The 16,467-nt window shown below is 41.0% G+C and overlaps 1 protein-coding gene across 5 annotated transcripts in view; it reads right to left on the reverse strand.

Annotated features, from left to right (window-relative positions):
- XPO4 (exportin 4) overlaps positions 1 to 16,467 on the reverse strand; it is a 96,312-nt gene that overhangs the window by 57,078 nt on the left and 22,767 nt on the right. For 4 of the 5 annotated variants that reach the window (XM_040988363.1, XM_040988365.1, XM_040988361.1 and 1 more), the window contains exons 3-4: positions 14,789 to 14,930; positions 8,181 to 8,319 (exon numbers count right to left, since the gene is read on the reverse strand). In XM_040988363.1, coding sequence (XP_040844297.1) covers positions 8,181 to 8,319; positions 14,789 to 14,930 — 281 coding nt within the window. Of the gene's footprint in view, positions 1 to 8,180; positions 8,320 to 14,788; positions 14,931 to 15,053; positions 15,191 to 16,467 lie in introns of those variants that run through there. The other variant, XM_040988364.1, reaches the window with a different exon arrangement.

The raw sequence follows: 16,467 nt of genomic DNA on the forward strand, positions 1-16,467 counted from the left end.
CAGTAATGCTGAAACACTTTGTCTTAGGTTCTGCGTTATATCTTTAGACATTCTCTCTACTAGTCGGAAGATCAGACGTGAGCAAACAAAAATAAGCCCTCCGTTCACCTGGGGTATGTTAATGGTACTTTCTGCACCATGAATGTAAAAATCCATCTCAGACTTGAATGTCTACTCTATCACAGAATTTAGATGGTATTTTAAAATAATGATGGCTTCATGCAGTATTTCACTTCATTCACACAAGAAGTCCTATTTCCCATTTTACTGAAAGAACTGAGACTGGGATGGGGTCAGTAATTACCTTTAAAGCAGCCGAGATGTGAGCCAATCTGACACCAAGTTTTGACGTTTATAAAATTTCTTTCCAAAGCAGATGAAAAGTCAAATGGATTTTTATGGTCTCCAAAATGTTAGCAAGGTAATGAATACTTTAGAGTTTTGAAAATAAAAACTTTTTCCTTCTTATTGTGTCTATGCGACATGCTCCTGCTATCAACTCACTGTATTCAGAACTATTTACAGTCAAGGTACCAGGGATGGGGAAAAGATACCAATTATTTTGGCACGTTTCCAGGGGTTAAACAGAAATATGCACACTACCTCTGAACAACCGAAAGATTAAAGACGCAATGATACTATTTATGCGGGCTTATACAACAGCTGAACACAGTCCTACCCACCCACCAACTGCAGCGTCTTTGTTCAGAAATGCTTCTGATGTTGGTACCTTGACCTTACAGATGCTCATCTTGGCAATTCTTGGCAAATAACATAAAATGAATGTCCTACAGATTGCCCAATTTGTTGAAGGTGAGTGATGTCTACATGGCTGATTAACACACTATTACTGGCTGTGCGAAAATTCCCGAAAATAAAAACTCAATCCCTATTGGGCTTCCTAACTTCAGCTAAAACAAGCATGACTGTATAAGGAATATTTAGGAAAGGGCGTACTACTTCATTCTTACAATAGTTTCCTGATCTTTCCATACCAGGAAGTAATGCAAATTCCCTGGGCAAGTTAGGAGGACCAATGGTGCTTCTTCAAGGATAAAAGTTCCCTAAGTTCTCCTGTTTAGCTTAAAAGCACCGTAAATTTACTGCAAATTACACATCTGTGATAACAGAAAAACAATTCCTCCTCCCCATATTATCCAGAGAAGCGTACCTGTTTAACTGCCTTGCCATGGCCCCAGAACCCTGACCCTAGCAGACACAGAAATGAGGTCTAGCATACCAAATTTATGCCTCTTACAGAGAACACAGTTGATCATATATTCATGTCATTTTACACTTTAAATGGATCTTAGGAACTCATCAAATATCTTCCCTTCATTTTTCCACCAACAAATCAGTAAGTTTTAAAAAAACATGGCTTTCTTTTAAAATAGTCATTAAGGTTTAAAGCTGCTGTAATCAACACTTCACATTTAAGTAACACCAGGACTCACTGAACGTGATTTTTAAATCCAACTACAATGCAGTGAGCCAGCTGACGAAAGATACCTCCAGCTCTTTCTCTGTAACTCTTTCAAATAAATGAATCTTTAAAGAAAAAAAAAAAAAACAAAAACGGCTTTCACTTTAATGGAAAAAGTAGGTATCCAATAAAATTAACAGTATTCAGAGGGGAAAAAAATTAATTCACAATGCTCTAACAAAAGAAATTCCAAGTTTCTATGATTCTGAAAATGATTTGTAGTAGCCCTTACTTGGTTTCAGCTTTTCACCTGTCCTTTTCTAAGACTTTAGCATTATGAACAGCTATCTAAATGGCTAAGAAAACCTATCTTTTTTAAAAAATAAAAAATTTATTTTAGAATCTCAGATGAAATAATATGCTAAAAGCAATGCATGCGCAACTTACACAAAACCATGCAAGCTAAAGGAATTCAGAAGCACTCAGTAAACACAAACTGCTCCCATTCTTACAAATAAAGAATCTATAACAATTTCGCACACTTTACTCTTGCCAGAGTGTTTTTTTGGTATATTCACTGCAAAAAAAAAAAAAAAGGCATATTTTTCACTGTGATCATATACAAATTTTTAGTAACACATCTAGTGGCTGGTAACTCACAATAAAGTTTTAATTTATGTGAAATTAAACACTTGCTAAGACTACCTTCACGGGCTTATGGTCAAACTACGAGAGAGATGAACGCAGGGAAAGGCAGGGAGGACAGGCAAAAGCTGATGGAAGGCTGCAGCTCAGAACAAGGCCTCAAATTCCTTCACTACAAACTCATCACACGGGCACGGTGCTCCAGTGAGAAGGGATCAACTGTAACCCTCAAAACACATAACCTTCAAAGCAGCGTACAGCCCGAGGACTGAACCCACCCCACGACAGTGAGTAAGACACTCATCTTACTCATGAGAATTAGGAGCAAAAGATGCTACAACAAGGCTTACATAAGAATCTTTCGCTCTTAAAAACAAACTCCATCCTACAAAAAAGTAAATAAAAACCAGTAATCCTCACACTACAAAAATTACTTAACTTTCCAATTTTGAATGTACAGATACATAGTTTATACATCACTGCTATAAACCATCTTTTAAGTTCTATGTTATTTTTATGAAGAGAACTCTTTAAAGCAGTGTTTTCTACTTGAAATAGCACTTATAAGACTTAAAACATGCATAACAAACTATTACGTGCAAGTTAGAGGCACTACCTATAATCAAATATTCTGATTTTAATCATACCTAAAGTCTTCAGCTTTCAAAGAACTAAAATTCAGTAAGACTGTCACCATTGAAAGATATCAAATAGTTTAAATTTCTCCTTAGTGGATGTCCTGTAAGGATGAGATTAACACTGTAAGTATTAATTATACTATACTAGTCTGGCTCAAAGGTACGAAATGAACAGATGCATTCATTGGGAGAATGATGCATAATTAAGAAGTGGTTATACATTAAGAGAATGAAGTACTTTCATGTATCAACAAAGTACTTCTCCCTGGGAATTAAATACTTCACAAAATACCTAGGATTCATTTCCAAAAAATGTTGACTCATTTTCAGCATTTATTTACAGATTAAATCCTCTTCAAATGAAGTTACGCTCACATTAAGCTGGGATGAAGGCAGCTAGGAGAGTTGCCAAGGGAGCAGAGACAGCTCCTTCCGGGACAGACCACAAGGCTGCAGTTTTTCTTGCCCACAGAAGATTCCTATCCAGGTGCCTCAAATTCTCCGTGGTCACCCCAAGAGTATGACTTACAAACCCCCTGCTACTACACCTTTCAATGCTGCTGCTTCTCTGCCCTTTGTCATGGCTAAAAAACTGCAGGTCCCCCTGTTTTACAAAGAGGGACTGTGAGACGGGCAGAAACAACACTGCTGCATAGTTCCATGAAATCAGATCAAAGTTGATTAAAGGCTGGCATAAATCCTTAGTACAATTCTTAAGATTTCCAAAGATATTAGGGCCAGCATGATGGCTCAACTGATGAACCATCTACCTGCAAGTGCTAGCAGCCCCTATGGGCACTGGTTCATGTTCCATTTGCTCCACTTCCAATCCAAATCCTTGCTTACTGCTTGGGAAAGTGGTAGAGAATGCCCCCAAAGCCTTGGCTCCTCTATCTGTGTGAGACCCAGATGCTCCTGGCTTTGGGTCAGCTCAGCGTTGGTTGTTGTGGCCACCTGGAGCGTGAACCACTAGATGGAATCTCTCTCTCTGTAAATTTGCCTTTCCAATAAAAAGAAATAAATCTGTAAAAAAAAAATATTATCCCATGCAATTGTCATATTATAGAAAAGCTGCTACTTAAAAGGTGGAAGCATAAAGGGCTCTGACAAAACGGCACCAGATGCCAAGGTTTTGTGATTTATGTCTGCTCCGTAGCTTTTCTCTATTAAGCCGCTCTGGTCCATCAGTCACTGCTGCTGGCAACTGGACTACATCAACAGTTTCTAGATGGATCAGTTTCATTTGTCACCAAGTTAGAAAACAAATAACGTAAGCTGTTAAAACTATATCTAAACTAAGTTATAAATAAGAACACATGGCAAGACTGTTTCTGGACTCCGATACAAGAATTCTACTGATCTGTACTGAGGAATCAGAACAGGCTTGTATTCAAGATTTCCTGGGAACAAAGTCCTTCGTATGGCATGGTCATAGATTTCTCATTTATAAAAAGGGCTACTACCCCCTACCCCGCTCAACTCATATGGCTACTCCAAAATTCACATTAATCCATGCATGTGTAAATACCGTGTAACTGGAGCAGGTTATAACCAGGTAAAGTGGCAACAGTATTTCCAGTGTCAAATTATAAAAAAAAAAAAAAAAAAAAAAAGCCCACTGTTTTGTTTTTGTTTTTTCTTGGTCTTCATTTTTCTGTTGTTTTATACATCCCACCAAAATCATTTCACTTTTAAAAAGGACCATCACTAAAGTATCATTAAAACAATACAGTAAATGTTCAGTAATCGTTGCTTGGATTAATGAACGGATGCTCATCTCTATGATCAACACGATGTTAACATGACAGAAGGTAAGAAATAAACATATCATGTGTAGATCTCAAGATTATGAAAAAGTCTTAATGTATCTTTGCAGCACAGAAGATTCCCAAGTTAAACTCACTAACAATTTCAGTAACTCCTGCTTTGGCACGGGCCGTCTTAAGTGGCACTCTCATTTCCAAGAGTCATTAATTTCACGCTACTGAAAAAAACGTCCTTCACAGTTCCCTTGCCTTACTCACCAGCTTACTGTCATAAGCACACGACACTCAAAACACTAACTCCAGCTGACAAAATAAAATGCTCTTGTTCAGAGAGAGGATTGTCTCTTATAATAGCCTGGCTCTTACCCCAGAAGCTTTATTACCAAGAATAAACTTTATGAAAGGTTGCCATACATAAAGCAGACTTCCAGCTGTTCTTCTAAGCAAACATCAATGAGACTTGTGATAAGAGAGATTAACTTGGCTACCACATCCAGGGGCAGCACTGCCGCAGACAAGCCAATTTCTCACCCACTTCTCTCTAGCAGGCAAAGAGGAAGAAAGGAGGCTTAAATGCTAAATTAAACAGCTTTAAAAGTGAATTCATGTATGTCCACCAATAAAGAAGGCAAGCATGAAACAGATCACATTTCTAGCTCACATGTTAGCTTAACATTTTACAAATTCTGTTATATTCCTAGGAAGGAAAGTTTCCATACTCCCTTGAAATTAATATTGAGAGCAAGTTTGATGCTGTCACTAAGGAGCTGAGGTAACCACAGTAACCTTCATAATTATGAGGGGGAAACAAAGGCAGACATGAAACAATACATTACTCAACAATCACACAAGCCCAACCACACTAAGAATACACTGTACTATACAGAAAACTGTTCTTAGAGATAGCATCCCCTCACAAAATATTTATCAATTAAATCTAGTCTTCTCACAAAATCATGTAGAGAACCAAGACTGTAAGATACTTGTTAAAGCAACCAAATATATCCATCAGCTATCTAAGTTTGTTTATTTTTTTAAAGCATAGAAATCATTTGTTTTACTCGTGGATCATAACAAAATGGATAATATTCCTTTCAATATTAACAGAAAGAGATGATTTACTTGTTTGCTTCCCAAGATTCTATAAAGAAATGTGTGAGAAACTGTGAGCGAGCTAGAGCAGGCAACTGCCCAGGAGCAGCCTTTGACACGAATACCTGCCGCAGTTGAGTGATTTGTCAGTTAAGCAAGTGGCAGAGCTGGAATCGACATCCGAGTGTCAGAGATGCATCCCACCACTTGCATCAACAGGAAAACGCCACCAAAAAGCAGTGAGAGCTGATGGAAACATCGTTACAGGAGCAGTGGGATGGGAGGGGGGCAGTTCCCTAACAGTTGTTCCAACAGTTCTTTAGCTCATCATCACAAGTAATTTAGCTCATCATTCACAAGTATTTCTTAAAACCACCTCTATACAGAAACTTTCTAACAACACTAGATCAGTATTTGATCATTCTACCATTCTATTTTCTGAGATTTTAATTCTTTCTTCCACTGCCACTCATATCTTTGAGATTAAGAAAAATCTCATGTAAATTCTTGAACGACTCCTACAAATTCCTAGTAGTCATTCAAGACAGAAGATTAGAGAGGAAAGCGAGCTAAGACGTCTTACTGCTCTGTATTCGCACAGAGATTGCCAACTGTCCAAGAGTGAAGGCAGAGGGCCACAGTGTACACATTTCACTTGCCACGTACGTGTAGAGAACATTTTTGCAGTTTAATGCTTCCTACGGGGGGGGGGGTACCGAAATAATTTCATCCTGTAATCAAAATTAAATTCTACGTCTACTACTGATTCCTACTACTAAACCCCTTCGCTGTTCTATGAGAATTTGAGTTTAATAAAATATTAATTTCATGAGAATATTCTTAAACTGTATATTCTATAAATAGGGTACCGATTTCTAACTAAATAGCTACATCTGTTGCAGTCATTCTCAGGACACCAGTTACTTCAGTGGTCCAAACACCTCCCACTGCCAGGTCGCAGTGAGGCTGCTCCGTGTGAGGTCAGGTTACCCCAGGGGGAAGCGAGCAGAGGGCTCGGTCCTGAGTGTGTGCTCATTCCTCAGAGAGGCTAGGGACTCTTGATCCTGTGCCTGCACAGTCGGTGCCAAGAAGCTGCTTGTAGGTGATGAGGGCAGGCCACAGAAATTCCACCCTAACACCGAAATCACCATCAGGCAGCAGTCATGAACAGACAGGGCTCTCAGAGTGACTGGTCACGTACCTCAAGTGTAAAAACCCTCTTAGAACTGCAGGATCGTCAAAATACAAGATGACTTTAAGCAAAACCTAGAGAAACTCATTCTGTCCATTAGAGGCCAGTACAGCATTTCCAAGGAGCAGGCAGTCCCATTCTTTCCCCTTCTAGCTTGGGCTGTTTGTATCTACCATTTCTTCTTCCCTCGGCCCTCCACAACAGCCCACTGGACTGTGTGAGTGACTCAGTTTGGAGGCACACACAGCCACCTCTCCGTGTCAGCAGGGGACTGACTCCAGGACCGACAGGAACAGCACATTCCCCAAATGTGCAAATCTCTTTGGGAAAAGGACATCATATGTGAGTAACTCATGCACATTCTCAGACTTTATACCATATCTAGATCACTTAAAAATTCACCTGATGCAAGTATATGAAAATATATGTAAATACTTGTTGCATTACATAAATCAAAAACTAAAACAAGGGGCCAGCAATGTGGCACAGCAGGCTGAGTCTCCCATGCAGCACCAATATCCCAGACATCTTTCAAATGACTGAGAAGAGAAAAAACTGAAAGTGAAAAAACCAGGGCCCTGCTCGATAGCTTTGTGCCTAAATCATTGCCTCACACACACCAGGATCCCATGTGGGTGCCGGTTCGGGTCCTGGCTGCTCCACTTCCCATCCAGCTCCCTGCTTGTGGCCTGAGAGCATGGCCCAAAGCCTGGGGACCCTGCACTGGTGTGGGAGGCCTGGAAGAAGCTCCTGGCTCCTGGCTTCGGATTGGCCATTGTGGCCACTTGGGGTGTAAACCAGCAAATGGAAGATCTTTCTATATCTTGTCCTCTTTGTATGTCTGCCTTTCCACTCAGCTCCTAAAACAAGGCCCACTGCTGATCCTCAGTGGCCCGTCCAGACCTTCCCACAGCCAAAGCCAGGCTCGAGGCCCACCCTAGCTCTCCAAAGACGGGCAAAAGACTAGAGGAGGAAAACCATGCCCCCCAAACAAAACAGCCCAGAACAACAGCCCCTCATCTTTCCACTCGGCAACACAACCTGGAAATTAAGACTATACCTTGGCTTATCAATACAGCAATATGTACTGACTTTCTAATGCCAGAAATCATTTATGTTTTATTCAAGTATTTCCTTAATCTAGTAGTTGTGAAAAGTTTATTAAAATGGAGGGAAACATTCAACAGAAATGGCTAGGAATCTCACGGTATCTCAGCTTACAATATTTGCAAACATTAAAATAATGAATCAAGTGAAAACACAATGTCCCATCTATTTTGTGTATACGTATGAGAAAACACTTGAAGGAAAATTGCTTGGTTTATTAGCTTGTCCACTTTTTCTTTTACGAAGACATTTACTAGTATTGCTATGGTACTTGTGTAAAACAAAATGAAAGTATAAATGCACTGAGCATGACTTACCACAGTGGGATTGCCACTACTTATCAACTGGCTGACTTCATGGAAAATGCCTTTGCAGTCAATTGACTTATCTAATGATCCTCGTTTTACAATTACTGCTACTGCTAACAGAATCTGTTCCCGAACATACTTCTGCAGGCTGGAAAACATAAAAAAAATCATTGTAAAATGTTTATCTAAATCTATGATAAACATACCCTTTAAATTTTTTTTTTGCCACTTCTAAAGCTATTAACAACATTGCTTATATTTGAAAAGTATAATCAACTGAATATATATATTGAGATTCCAAAAGCTAAAACACCTGGTTTGAGTTCAATCCAAGATAATGAACATTTAAAACTTCAGTTTTCTGATCAGTGAAACAGAGACAACACTAACAGAATTGTTGGGATATCTCAGAACAATGTCTGGTGCACAAAAAGAACTGCATAACTATTAGCTGTTTCAGGCAATGTTCAAACAGATATATACCAGCTTCCTGTTCAATTTCTGGAGAAAAACCATTACGTTCCGCTAACTGTTCCATTACGTCCCGTAAGGCAGCCATCTTCAACAAGTTGTGTGACCCTAAACCCCATGTCTTCTTACTTAAAAAGTCAACACGCTAGCAATCTAAAATACAGAATTACGTAAACATATGAATTCGGAAAAAAAAAAAAAGCTAAATAAGCTTTCCTATTTAGATGCTGTTTCTTAATGCAAATTCCAGGAATACCAATTCCAAACTGAGGAGTTCACAGAGCCTGTTCACTACAGGAGCACACAAGACTCTTTTCACAGCTTTTCATAAAGGGAAGGTGAAAACAAACACCAAAACCAAAAAACCCCACAAGCCTGCATTTATATAATCCAGACTCTACAATGCCACGGAGACGTAACAATCTTGGGCCCTTGGGATAAACCCAAACCCCTTAGCATGGCATATAAAAGTCGAGACACACATCCTGGGTTCCCAGAGTAACGTCCCCCAATTTACCTGTTGTTCAATTTATTTAGGAAAAAAAAAACTGGGGGGAGGGAGTGAGACAGGCAGCAGGAAAGGGAAATACCCCAGTGTACTGATTCACTTCCCCCAATGCATGCCAAGGGTCAGACAGACGCTGAGGGCCAATGACTTCATCTAGGCACCCCATGTTGGTGGCAGCAACTCAGTTATAAAAACCACCAAGACTGACTCTCAGGGTGTGCGTTAGCAAGATGCTGCAGTGGCTACTGCTGAGCTCCCAGATGAGCCAACCACTCAGTGCACACCACTGCACACTGTCTGCCGTATTAGGAATTTATCATACCTAACGCAAATGAATGAACATGGCTCCCTGTGTCAACACTAATGTGAAAAGCATTCATTCCTAGCACACACCCAAGGCTGGGTGTTGGGTGCAGCAGTTAAGCCTCTTGGGCCACCTGAATCCCATCAGCAGAGTATGCGGGTTGAAGTCCCAGTTTTGCTTCCAATTCCTGCTAACGGGCACCCCGTGAAGAAGCCGGTGATAGCTCAGGTGGGACCCCCCACCCCAAAGTGCAAGACCTGGATATTCCTGCTCATTCCTGGCTTCAATTTGACCCAGCCCTGCCTGTGACAGCATTGAGGGTTAGGGTTAGGCGGAGGGTCTCTGCTTCTACGTCTGATTTTCGAATAAATAAATAAATAAGGATTAAAAAATAAGACTAGAATTACTCATTCCTCATTTAGCATGCACAGGAATGTTAGCTTATTAAGGATAACAGATTTTTGGCTCAACAGATTATTTCATAAATATTGACTACTATTAGAAAGTGTATGGGGCCAGCATTGTGCATAGAAGATTCAGCCACTGCCTGCAATGCCACCACCACACATGGGTGGTCATGGTTTTAGCCTTGGCTGCTCCACTTCCGATCCAGCTCCCGGCTAATGCGCCTGGGAAAGCAATAGAGAACAGCCCAGTGTTTGGGTCCCTGAGCTCACACGAGAGACCAGGAAGAAGCTCCTGGATTCAGCCTGGCTCCACCCGTGCCATGATGGCCATTTGGAAAGTGAACCAATGAATGAAAGACCTGTTTTTTTTCTCTCTCTCTTTTCATAACTCTGCCTTTCAAATAAAATACAAATAAATCTTTTAAGAAAATGTACATAGTGCTTCAGGTGAATACCAGAAATGGACATAAACCTATTTTTAATATACTAACATCTATTGACAAAATTAGAAATTAGTAAGAGAATAAAACTTCACTAACATCCATTAAGTGGTTATGATATGCCAGGTTTAATATAAGCCAACCTCACAAAAATGTAATACACTCAATCATTAAAACAAGCTAAGGTAAGTACTTTTGGCCATTTTATTTAATAATCAGAAAAGTGACATACTAACTAGTATGTCCAGGGTCACAGGGTTAAGCAGTGGAAACCAGCTGGAAGCACCATTCTCACCCTTCATGTTACAACTGCCACTTGAGGACACTACAGAAGGCAGGCTTTCCACCCAGGGTTTAAGCCACTGCCTCTAACACTTGCATGTCCCACGGGTGCCAGCTTGGGTATCGGCTACACTGCTTACGATCCAGCTACCTGCTGATGCATATGGAATCAGAAAGATGTATTCATTCTATTAATAGTTTTGAGATCATGTTCTTGCAAAGATATGTCCAATTATGCCAAGAACAAGCACAATGCCTCACAGGAGCCCTCCAACGAGGAGCGCATGGATACGAACAAGAAATCAAACGTGACAACGTGCTAGCTAAGCCTTGCACCTCTGCTCAAAGTTTTACTTCCCACTCCCCCCAAAAGAGTCCAGGGAAATATATAAATGAACTACTTCAGAAACCTATATAAGCAACCTTAAAATAGGTTTCTGAGCTAACCAAAATTACTTAGAATACAATTATTTTGGATAACACAGCAGGCCACATAGAGAGATTCATCACCCAATTCAGTGCAGCCAGCTCTGCAGAGCTCCGACGTTGCAAGGCCAGGCTGGCAGTGGCCCCAGGGAAGGCAACACAGCCCTGCACCTCGTAGCATACTCACATTAACCATTTGAGGTAGCAACGAAGTTTTATTTTTAAAAAAATATGCTAAATTTCTCACATATAAATTCCTGGAAAGACTGATCCTTGAAGCTCAAACGACTGCATAGCCAACTAAGCCTCCACCTGCTGAGCCAGCATATCATATGGACACCGATCCGAGCTGCTCTACTTTCAATCCAGTTCCTTGCCTACAGCCTGGGAAGGCAGAGGAGGTTGGCTCAGGTCCTGGAGTCCCCTGCCCTCCTGCAGAAGACCGGAGAAGTCTCCTGCCTTCAGATCAGCTTGTAACAACTTCAGGAGTGAACCAGGGAATGAAAAACAGGTCTTTCTCCTGCTCTCCTTCTCTTTGTTAATTCTGCCTTTCTAGTAAAAATTAATCTTAAAAAAAAAAAAAAAAGCCCAACAAAATGTGTTAGTGAGACTGAGTATAAAAATGACCTACTCGGGCCCGGCGCGGTGGCGCAGTGGTTAAGGTCCTCGCCTTGTACGCCCAAGATCCCATATGGGCGCCGGTTCTAATCCCGGCAGCCCCGCTTCCCTTCCAGCTCCCTGCCTGTGGCCTGGGAAAGCAGTCGAGGACGGCCCAAAGCTTTGGGACCCTGCACCCGCGGGAGACCCGGAAGAGGCTCCTGGCTTCGGATTGGCATGGCATAGCATCAGCCGTTGTGCTCACTTGGGGAAGATCTTCCTCTCTGTCTCTCCTCTCTGTATATCTGACTTTCCAATAAAAATAAAAATAAATCTTAAAAAAAAATAAAATAATGAGCTGCTTAACAATAGTGTGTGCACATTTTTAAACGTGGCCGTAAAACATTTTACTAGCATAAAGGACAGATCAAAACAAGCATCATGTTACTAAGGCTGAACACGGTCTTTCTCTTCCATGGTTGCTGGAAGAGAAATTTTGACCCTTGCAAGTTATCGTCCACGCAAGAAAATGAGCAAGATAATCCAACATTCATTGGCCAAATGGAGACCTCTTGCACCTAGCCTTTCTTTACCTACAGAGACGTCGAAAGAAACAATGGCCTTGTTAGGTCTAGCAGCGTATCTCCAATGGAAACAAAAAAAGGGCAAGATACTGCCACAACTGAATGACATTAGTACCCTAAAACAATGCAAAGGAGAAGCCAAAAGCTTTCAATCTTTCTTATTCTATCAAATCTAAGGGAAAAAATAAGCCATGCTCCACCCCAAAGTTATACATTTTCCCTCATTTATGACACGTTCTCCAATAAACCTAAAGCTGACAGGCAGTTAATTTTGACCTTTTCTCTCATCCGCGCTTCTAAGGGGCAAGCAGTGAGCACTCCACTGAGCGCCCAAGGCAGGCTAGTAATTACCATTGAACACTACAAACTAAGACTATGTTACTCAACAATCCATAGGAACAAATACAGGACAGTATCTTCTCCATTACATGTAAGCCTTTTATGAATGTTTATTAATCACTATTCCTAAAGCTACACATCTGGACCCAAGTTTCTCTTCACTGATTTTGGACACCAGCACACGTCCCAACCGCACACACTGCAAGCATTAAGGGGCACTGCCTATTTTTAGGAGATATTTGAAAACCTTTGTTGGTGTTGTTTTAAAAAATTTATTTTACTGGGAAAGCAGAGTAACACAGACAGGGAAAGACAGAGCTCCTCCACCTGTTAGTTAACTCCCCAAATGGTCTAAACAGTGACAGCTAGGCTGCTCCGAAGCCGGGAGCCTCAAGTTTCCTCTGGGTCTCCCCCTTGGGTGCAGGGTCTCAAGGCTTTGGGCCATCCTCCACTGACTTCCCAGGCCGTAAGCAGGGAGCTGGATGGGAAGTGGAGCAGCTGGGACCCAAACAGGTACCCCAAATGGCACAGCAGTGGCACTAATCGGAGAACCATCCTTTACAAACCAGCAGCACAAAAGCACTGGCCCCTGGCTCGTTTTGTTTGTTTGTTTTGTTTTTTAATAAATCAATTTCTTTTAAAACTTGTACAACTAAACTTTTTGCTTAATCCTCACCTTACAAATGCCAGCTGTAAATCCCATATGGGCTTTTCATGCTCTGGCTGAAACACTTTCCCATCCAGCTCTCTGCTCGTGTCCTGGGAAAGCAGTCGAGGATGAACTAAAGCCTTAGGACCCTGTACACGCGTGGGAGACCTGGAAGAGGCTCCTGACTCCTGGCTTTGGATTGGCTCAGCCCCTGCCATTGGCGGCAATTTGGGGAGTGAACCAGTGAATGGAAAAATCTTTCTTTCTCTACTTTGCATAAATCTGATTTGCCTTTCCAATAAAAATAAATCTCAAAAAAAGAAAACAATCACATAAATTGGTTAAATGCAGATCATATAACATAAAAGGAAAATTCACAGAAATAAAATTCCTCAAAATTGATGTCTTCTTCAGAGGAAGCTGTTGAAAAATGCGGTGATTCAGCTTATAGACTCTTTTTTAAGCATATTTGCACATACAAACATAAATATAACACTTAGTTTGCTAATAGTACCTAACTTTTTTCTCTTTCCTGCTCTCATCTACAAATTACAGCAATTACTATTTAATACATATTCAGAGAGATAATCACACTTGAATACCAAGCAACAAAATAACAATTAAATGAGAGTTTTTAAAAAAGATTTATTTATTTTTACTGCAAAGTCAGATATATATAGAGAGGAGACAGAGGAAGATCTTCTGTCTGATGATTCACTCCTCAAGTGATAACAACGGCCAGTACTGCGTCAATCAGAAGCCAGGAGCCAGGAACTTCTTTCAGGTCTCCCACACAGGTGCAGGGTCCCAAGGCTTCGGGCTGTCCTCAACTGCTTTCCCAGGCCACAAGCAGGGAGGTGGATGGGAAATGGAGCTGCCGGGATTAGAACCAGCGCCCATATGGGATCCGGGCCGTCAAGGCGAGGACTTTAGCCGCTAGGCCAGGGTGCCGGGCCCTTAAATGAGTTTTGAGGAACTCTCAGATAGACTTTAATTTACAGGCAAATTATTCAGAATTCAACAATAACAACAAAAAAATCCTAATATCCAGCATTATATCCAGAGAAACAAAAACAAATCTGAGAATAAACCTAACTAAAGGCACTGGCTCAATAATAAACTCCGAAACACCCTACAATTGCGTACAGTTACTACAAATGCAAAATCCATGGGCCTAGCTTTGCGGCATACGGTGCAAATTCATCGACTCCATATGGGCACCTCTGAAGTCGGGCTGACCCACTTCCCAATCACTTGGTTACTAAAGGCCTGGGGAAGCAATGAAAGATGGCCCGAGTGCTTGGGCCCCTGCGCTCACGTGGGAGACCTGGAGGAAGCCCCCTGCTTCCTGACTTGGGCCTGGTGGGCCTGGCCTACAGCCTGCCATCATGGTTATTCAAGGAGTGGATCAGCAGATGGAAGATTTGTCTGTATCGCCCCCTCTCTGACTTTCAAAACAATGACCTCTGAAGACGACAACAAAACATACAAGCATAGAGAACTCAACCGCAACGTCTTTATTGCAAAAAATACCGACGAAGTCACGTCCTGAAAAGACACACACAGGCTGAGCGACAGCGCATGAGCAGCAGGACCGCCCCAGTACTTACTTAGGCCTCTGTAAGACATAGGTTAAAAGGAATGTCCGCAGGGACTCGATGCTACCTTTCTCCAAGAGAATCCACTCTCGGACCACTGCTTCCATGATGGCCGTGGCAGCTTGGAAAAGCACATAGTCCACTTTACTAGTTTCTGAGGAGGAAAAAAAAAAAAAAAATCAAGAGCATTCTTTAAACATAGTTCACATGACTCTGAACACTATGCGTTTATTAATTTTTAAAACGGAACTTTGCAGACAAGGAATGAGATGGTTACCTGTTCTTTATTTTATCCAGTGACCTTGCTCTAGCACCACAAAGAGGTTAGTTCCTCTCAGAAGATACCTCAGGCAGGTGGCAGCTAATCATCGACCACAATTTTCACAAACTTTCCTCACCTCTCTTCAACTGTTACTTCCAAAGCATGAAGAACTAAAAAATAACACAGCTTTAAAAAAAATGATAAAACAAAAATAGAAAGCAATCAGAAAATTGCCTAGGAGGTTCTCACCCTGTGCAAAACACAACTTTGATCTGGAAAAAAACCAGTCTTAATAAACTAGTCTCAGAACATTACTATTTGTGATGAGCCATAGCGCTGAAGTAACTGAGTTTTTAAGTCACATGGCTACAGCAGGATGGCCCATCTCCAATAGCAAGTTCAGAAGTAGGTCCAATTGCTTTCTTTTCTAAATGTAAAGACAGAGCAAGTCACATTTACACAAGGTGTGAAGCTCCTGTTATTTTCTGATTGCGATAGTGATCAACTAAGTCAAACCCCCAAGCTACTTTAGAAAGACCGGATTGTAACTTGTAAGTTACAGTAGCTAAACTACACGCTCAATTGAGGGAAGGGAAGAATGGAAAATTAATAAGACTAAGAAATAGTTTACATTCATTTTCTATTTTTTTCTCCTATTCACCAATACCACTACAGTTTCCAAACAGTCTTATCAAAAGGGGAAAAAAAAAAAAAAGTCAAGAAAAAGTAGAAATATTCTGAAGTTCTAAAAAATAACTGGCCTATGAAATCCACGGAAAGTCTGTGCTTAGACTGCAGACTCTTGCCAGGATCATGGTCATGAGGTTAGCTCTAGGGGCAGAACGGCAGCTTCCAAGAACGGATCAGAAGAGTATGAAGACAGGGGCAAGCACACTGCTTTCCATCCTATTCAAGCTCAGGTTCTTTAAAAACCTTACAAATGGTTTTGACACAATTAGCTATAAAAATATGAGAAAAAAGGTGTGACCTACATGAATTCCTATCACACTAGACTACTATGCAGGAGGTTCAACACCCCCCCCCCCCACCACACACACAAAGAAAGGAACCAAACTGGACCTTAAAAAGGAAAACAAACAAACAAACAAAAAAGAAACCAAAAAACTTAATGAAAAGAAGGAGTTCCCATTAAGAGTTGAAATGACTCATTCTTTGATCTCAGCAAAGAATGTCCCCCTGGTACACTGTGCAATGTTCTCACTTGCAGGTGCTTAGTGAGGGAGCAGGTGAGAAAAAGCAGCTGACCTGAATCATCAGCTTCTTACAGGATGATCATCAGAATTCACACACACACAAAAAAAAACACAAACAACTTAGGAATATTACAATGCTAATAAAAATCACTAAAACAAAGGAATGGCTTCTAAAAATCTGAACCTTTTATACAAAGATACATTTAAAGTTTCAG

Source organism: Ochotona curzoniae, unplaced genomic scaffold (genome assembly GCF_017591425.1).
Source record: "Ochotona curzoniae isolate NIBS_2020 unplaced genomic scaffold, NIBS_Ocur_1.0 contig_4838, whole genome shotgun sequence".
NCBI classification, from domain to species: Eukaryota; Metazoa; Chordata; class Mammalia; order Lagomorpha; family Ochotonidae; genus Ochotona; species Ochotona curzoniae.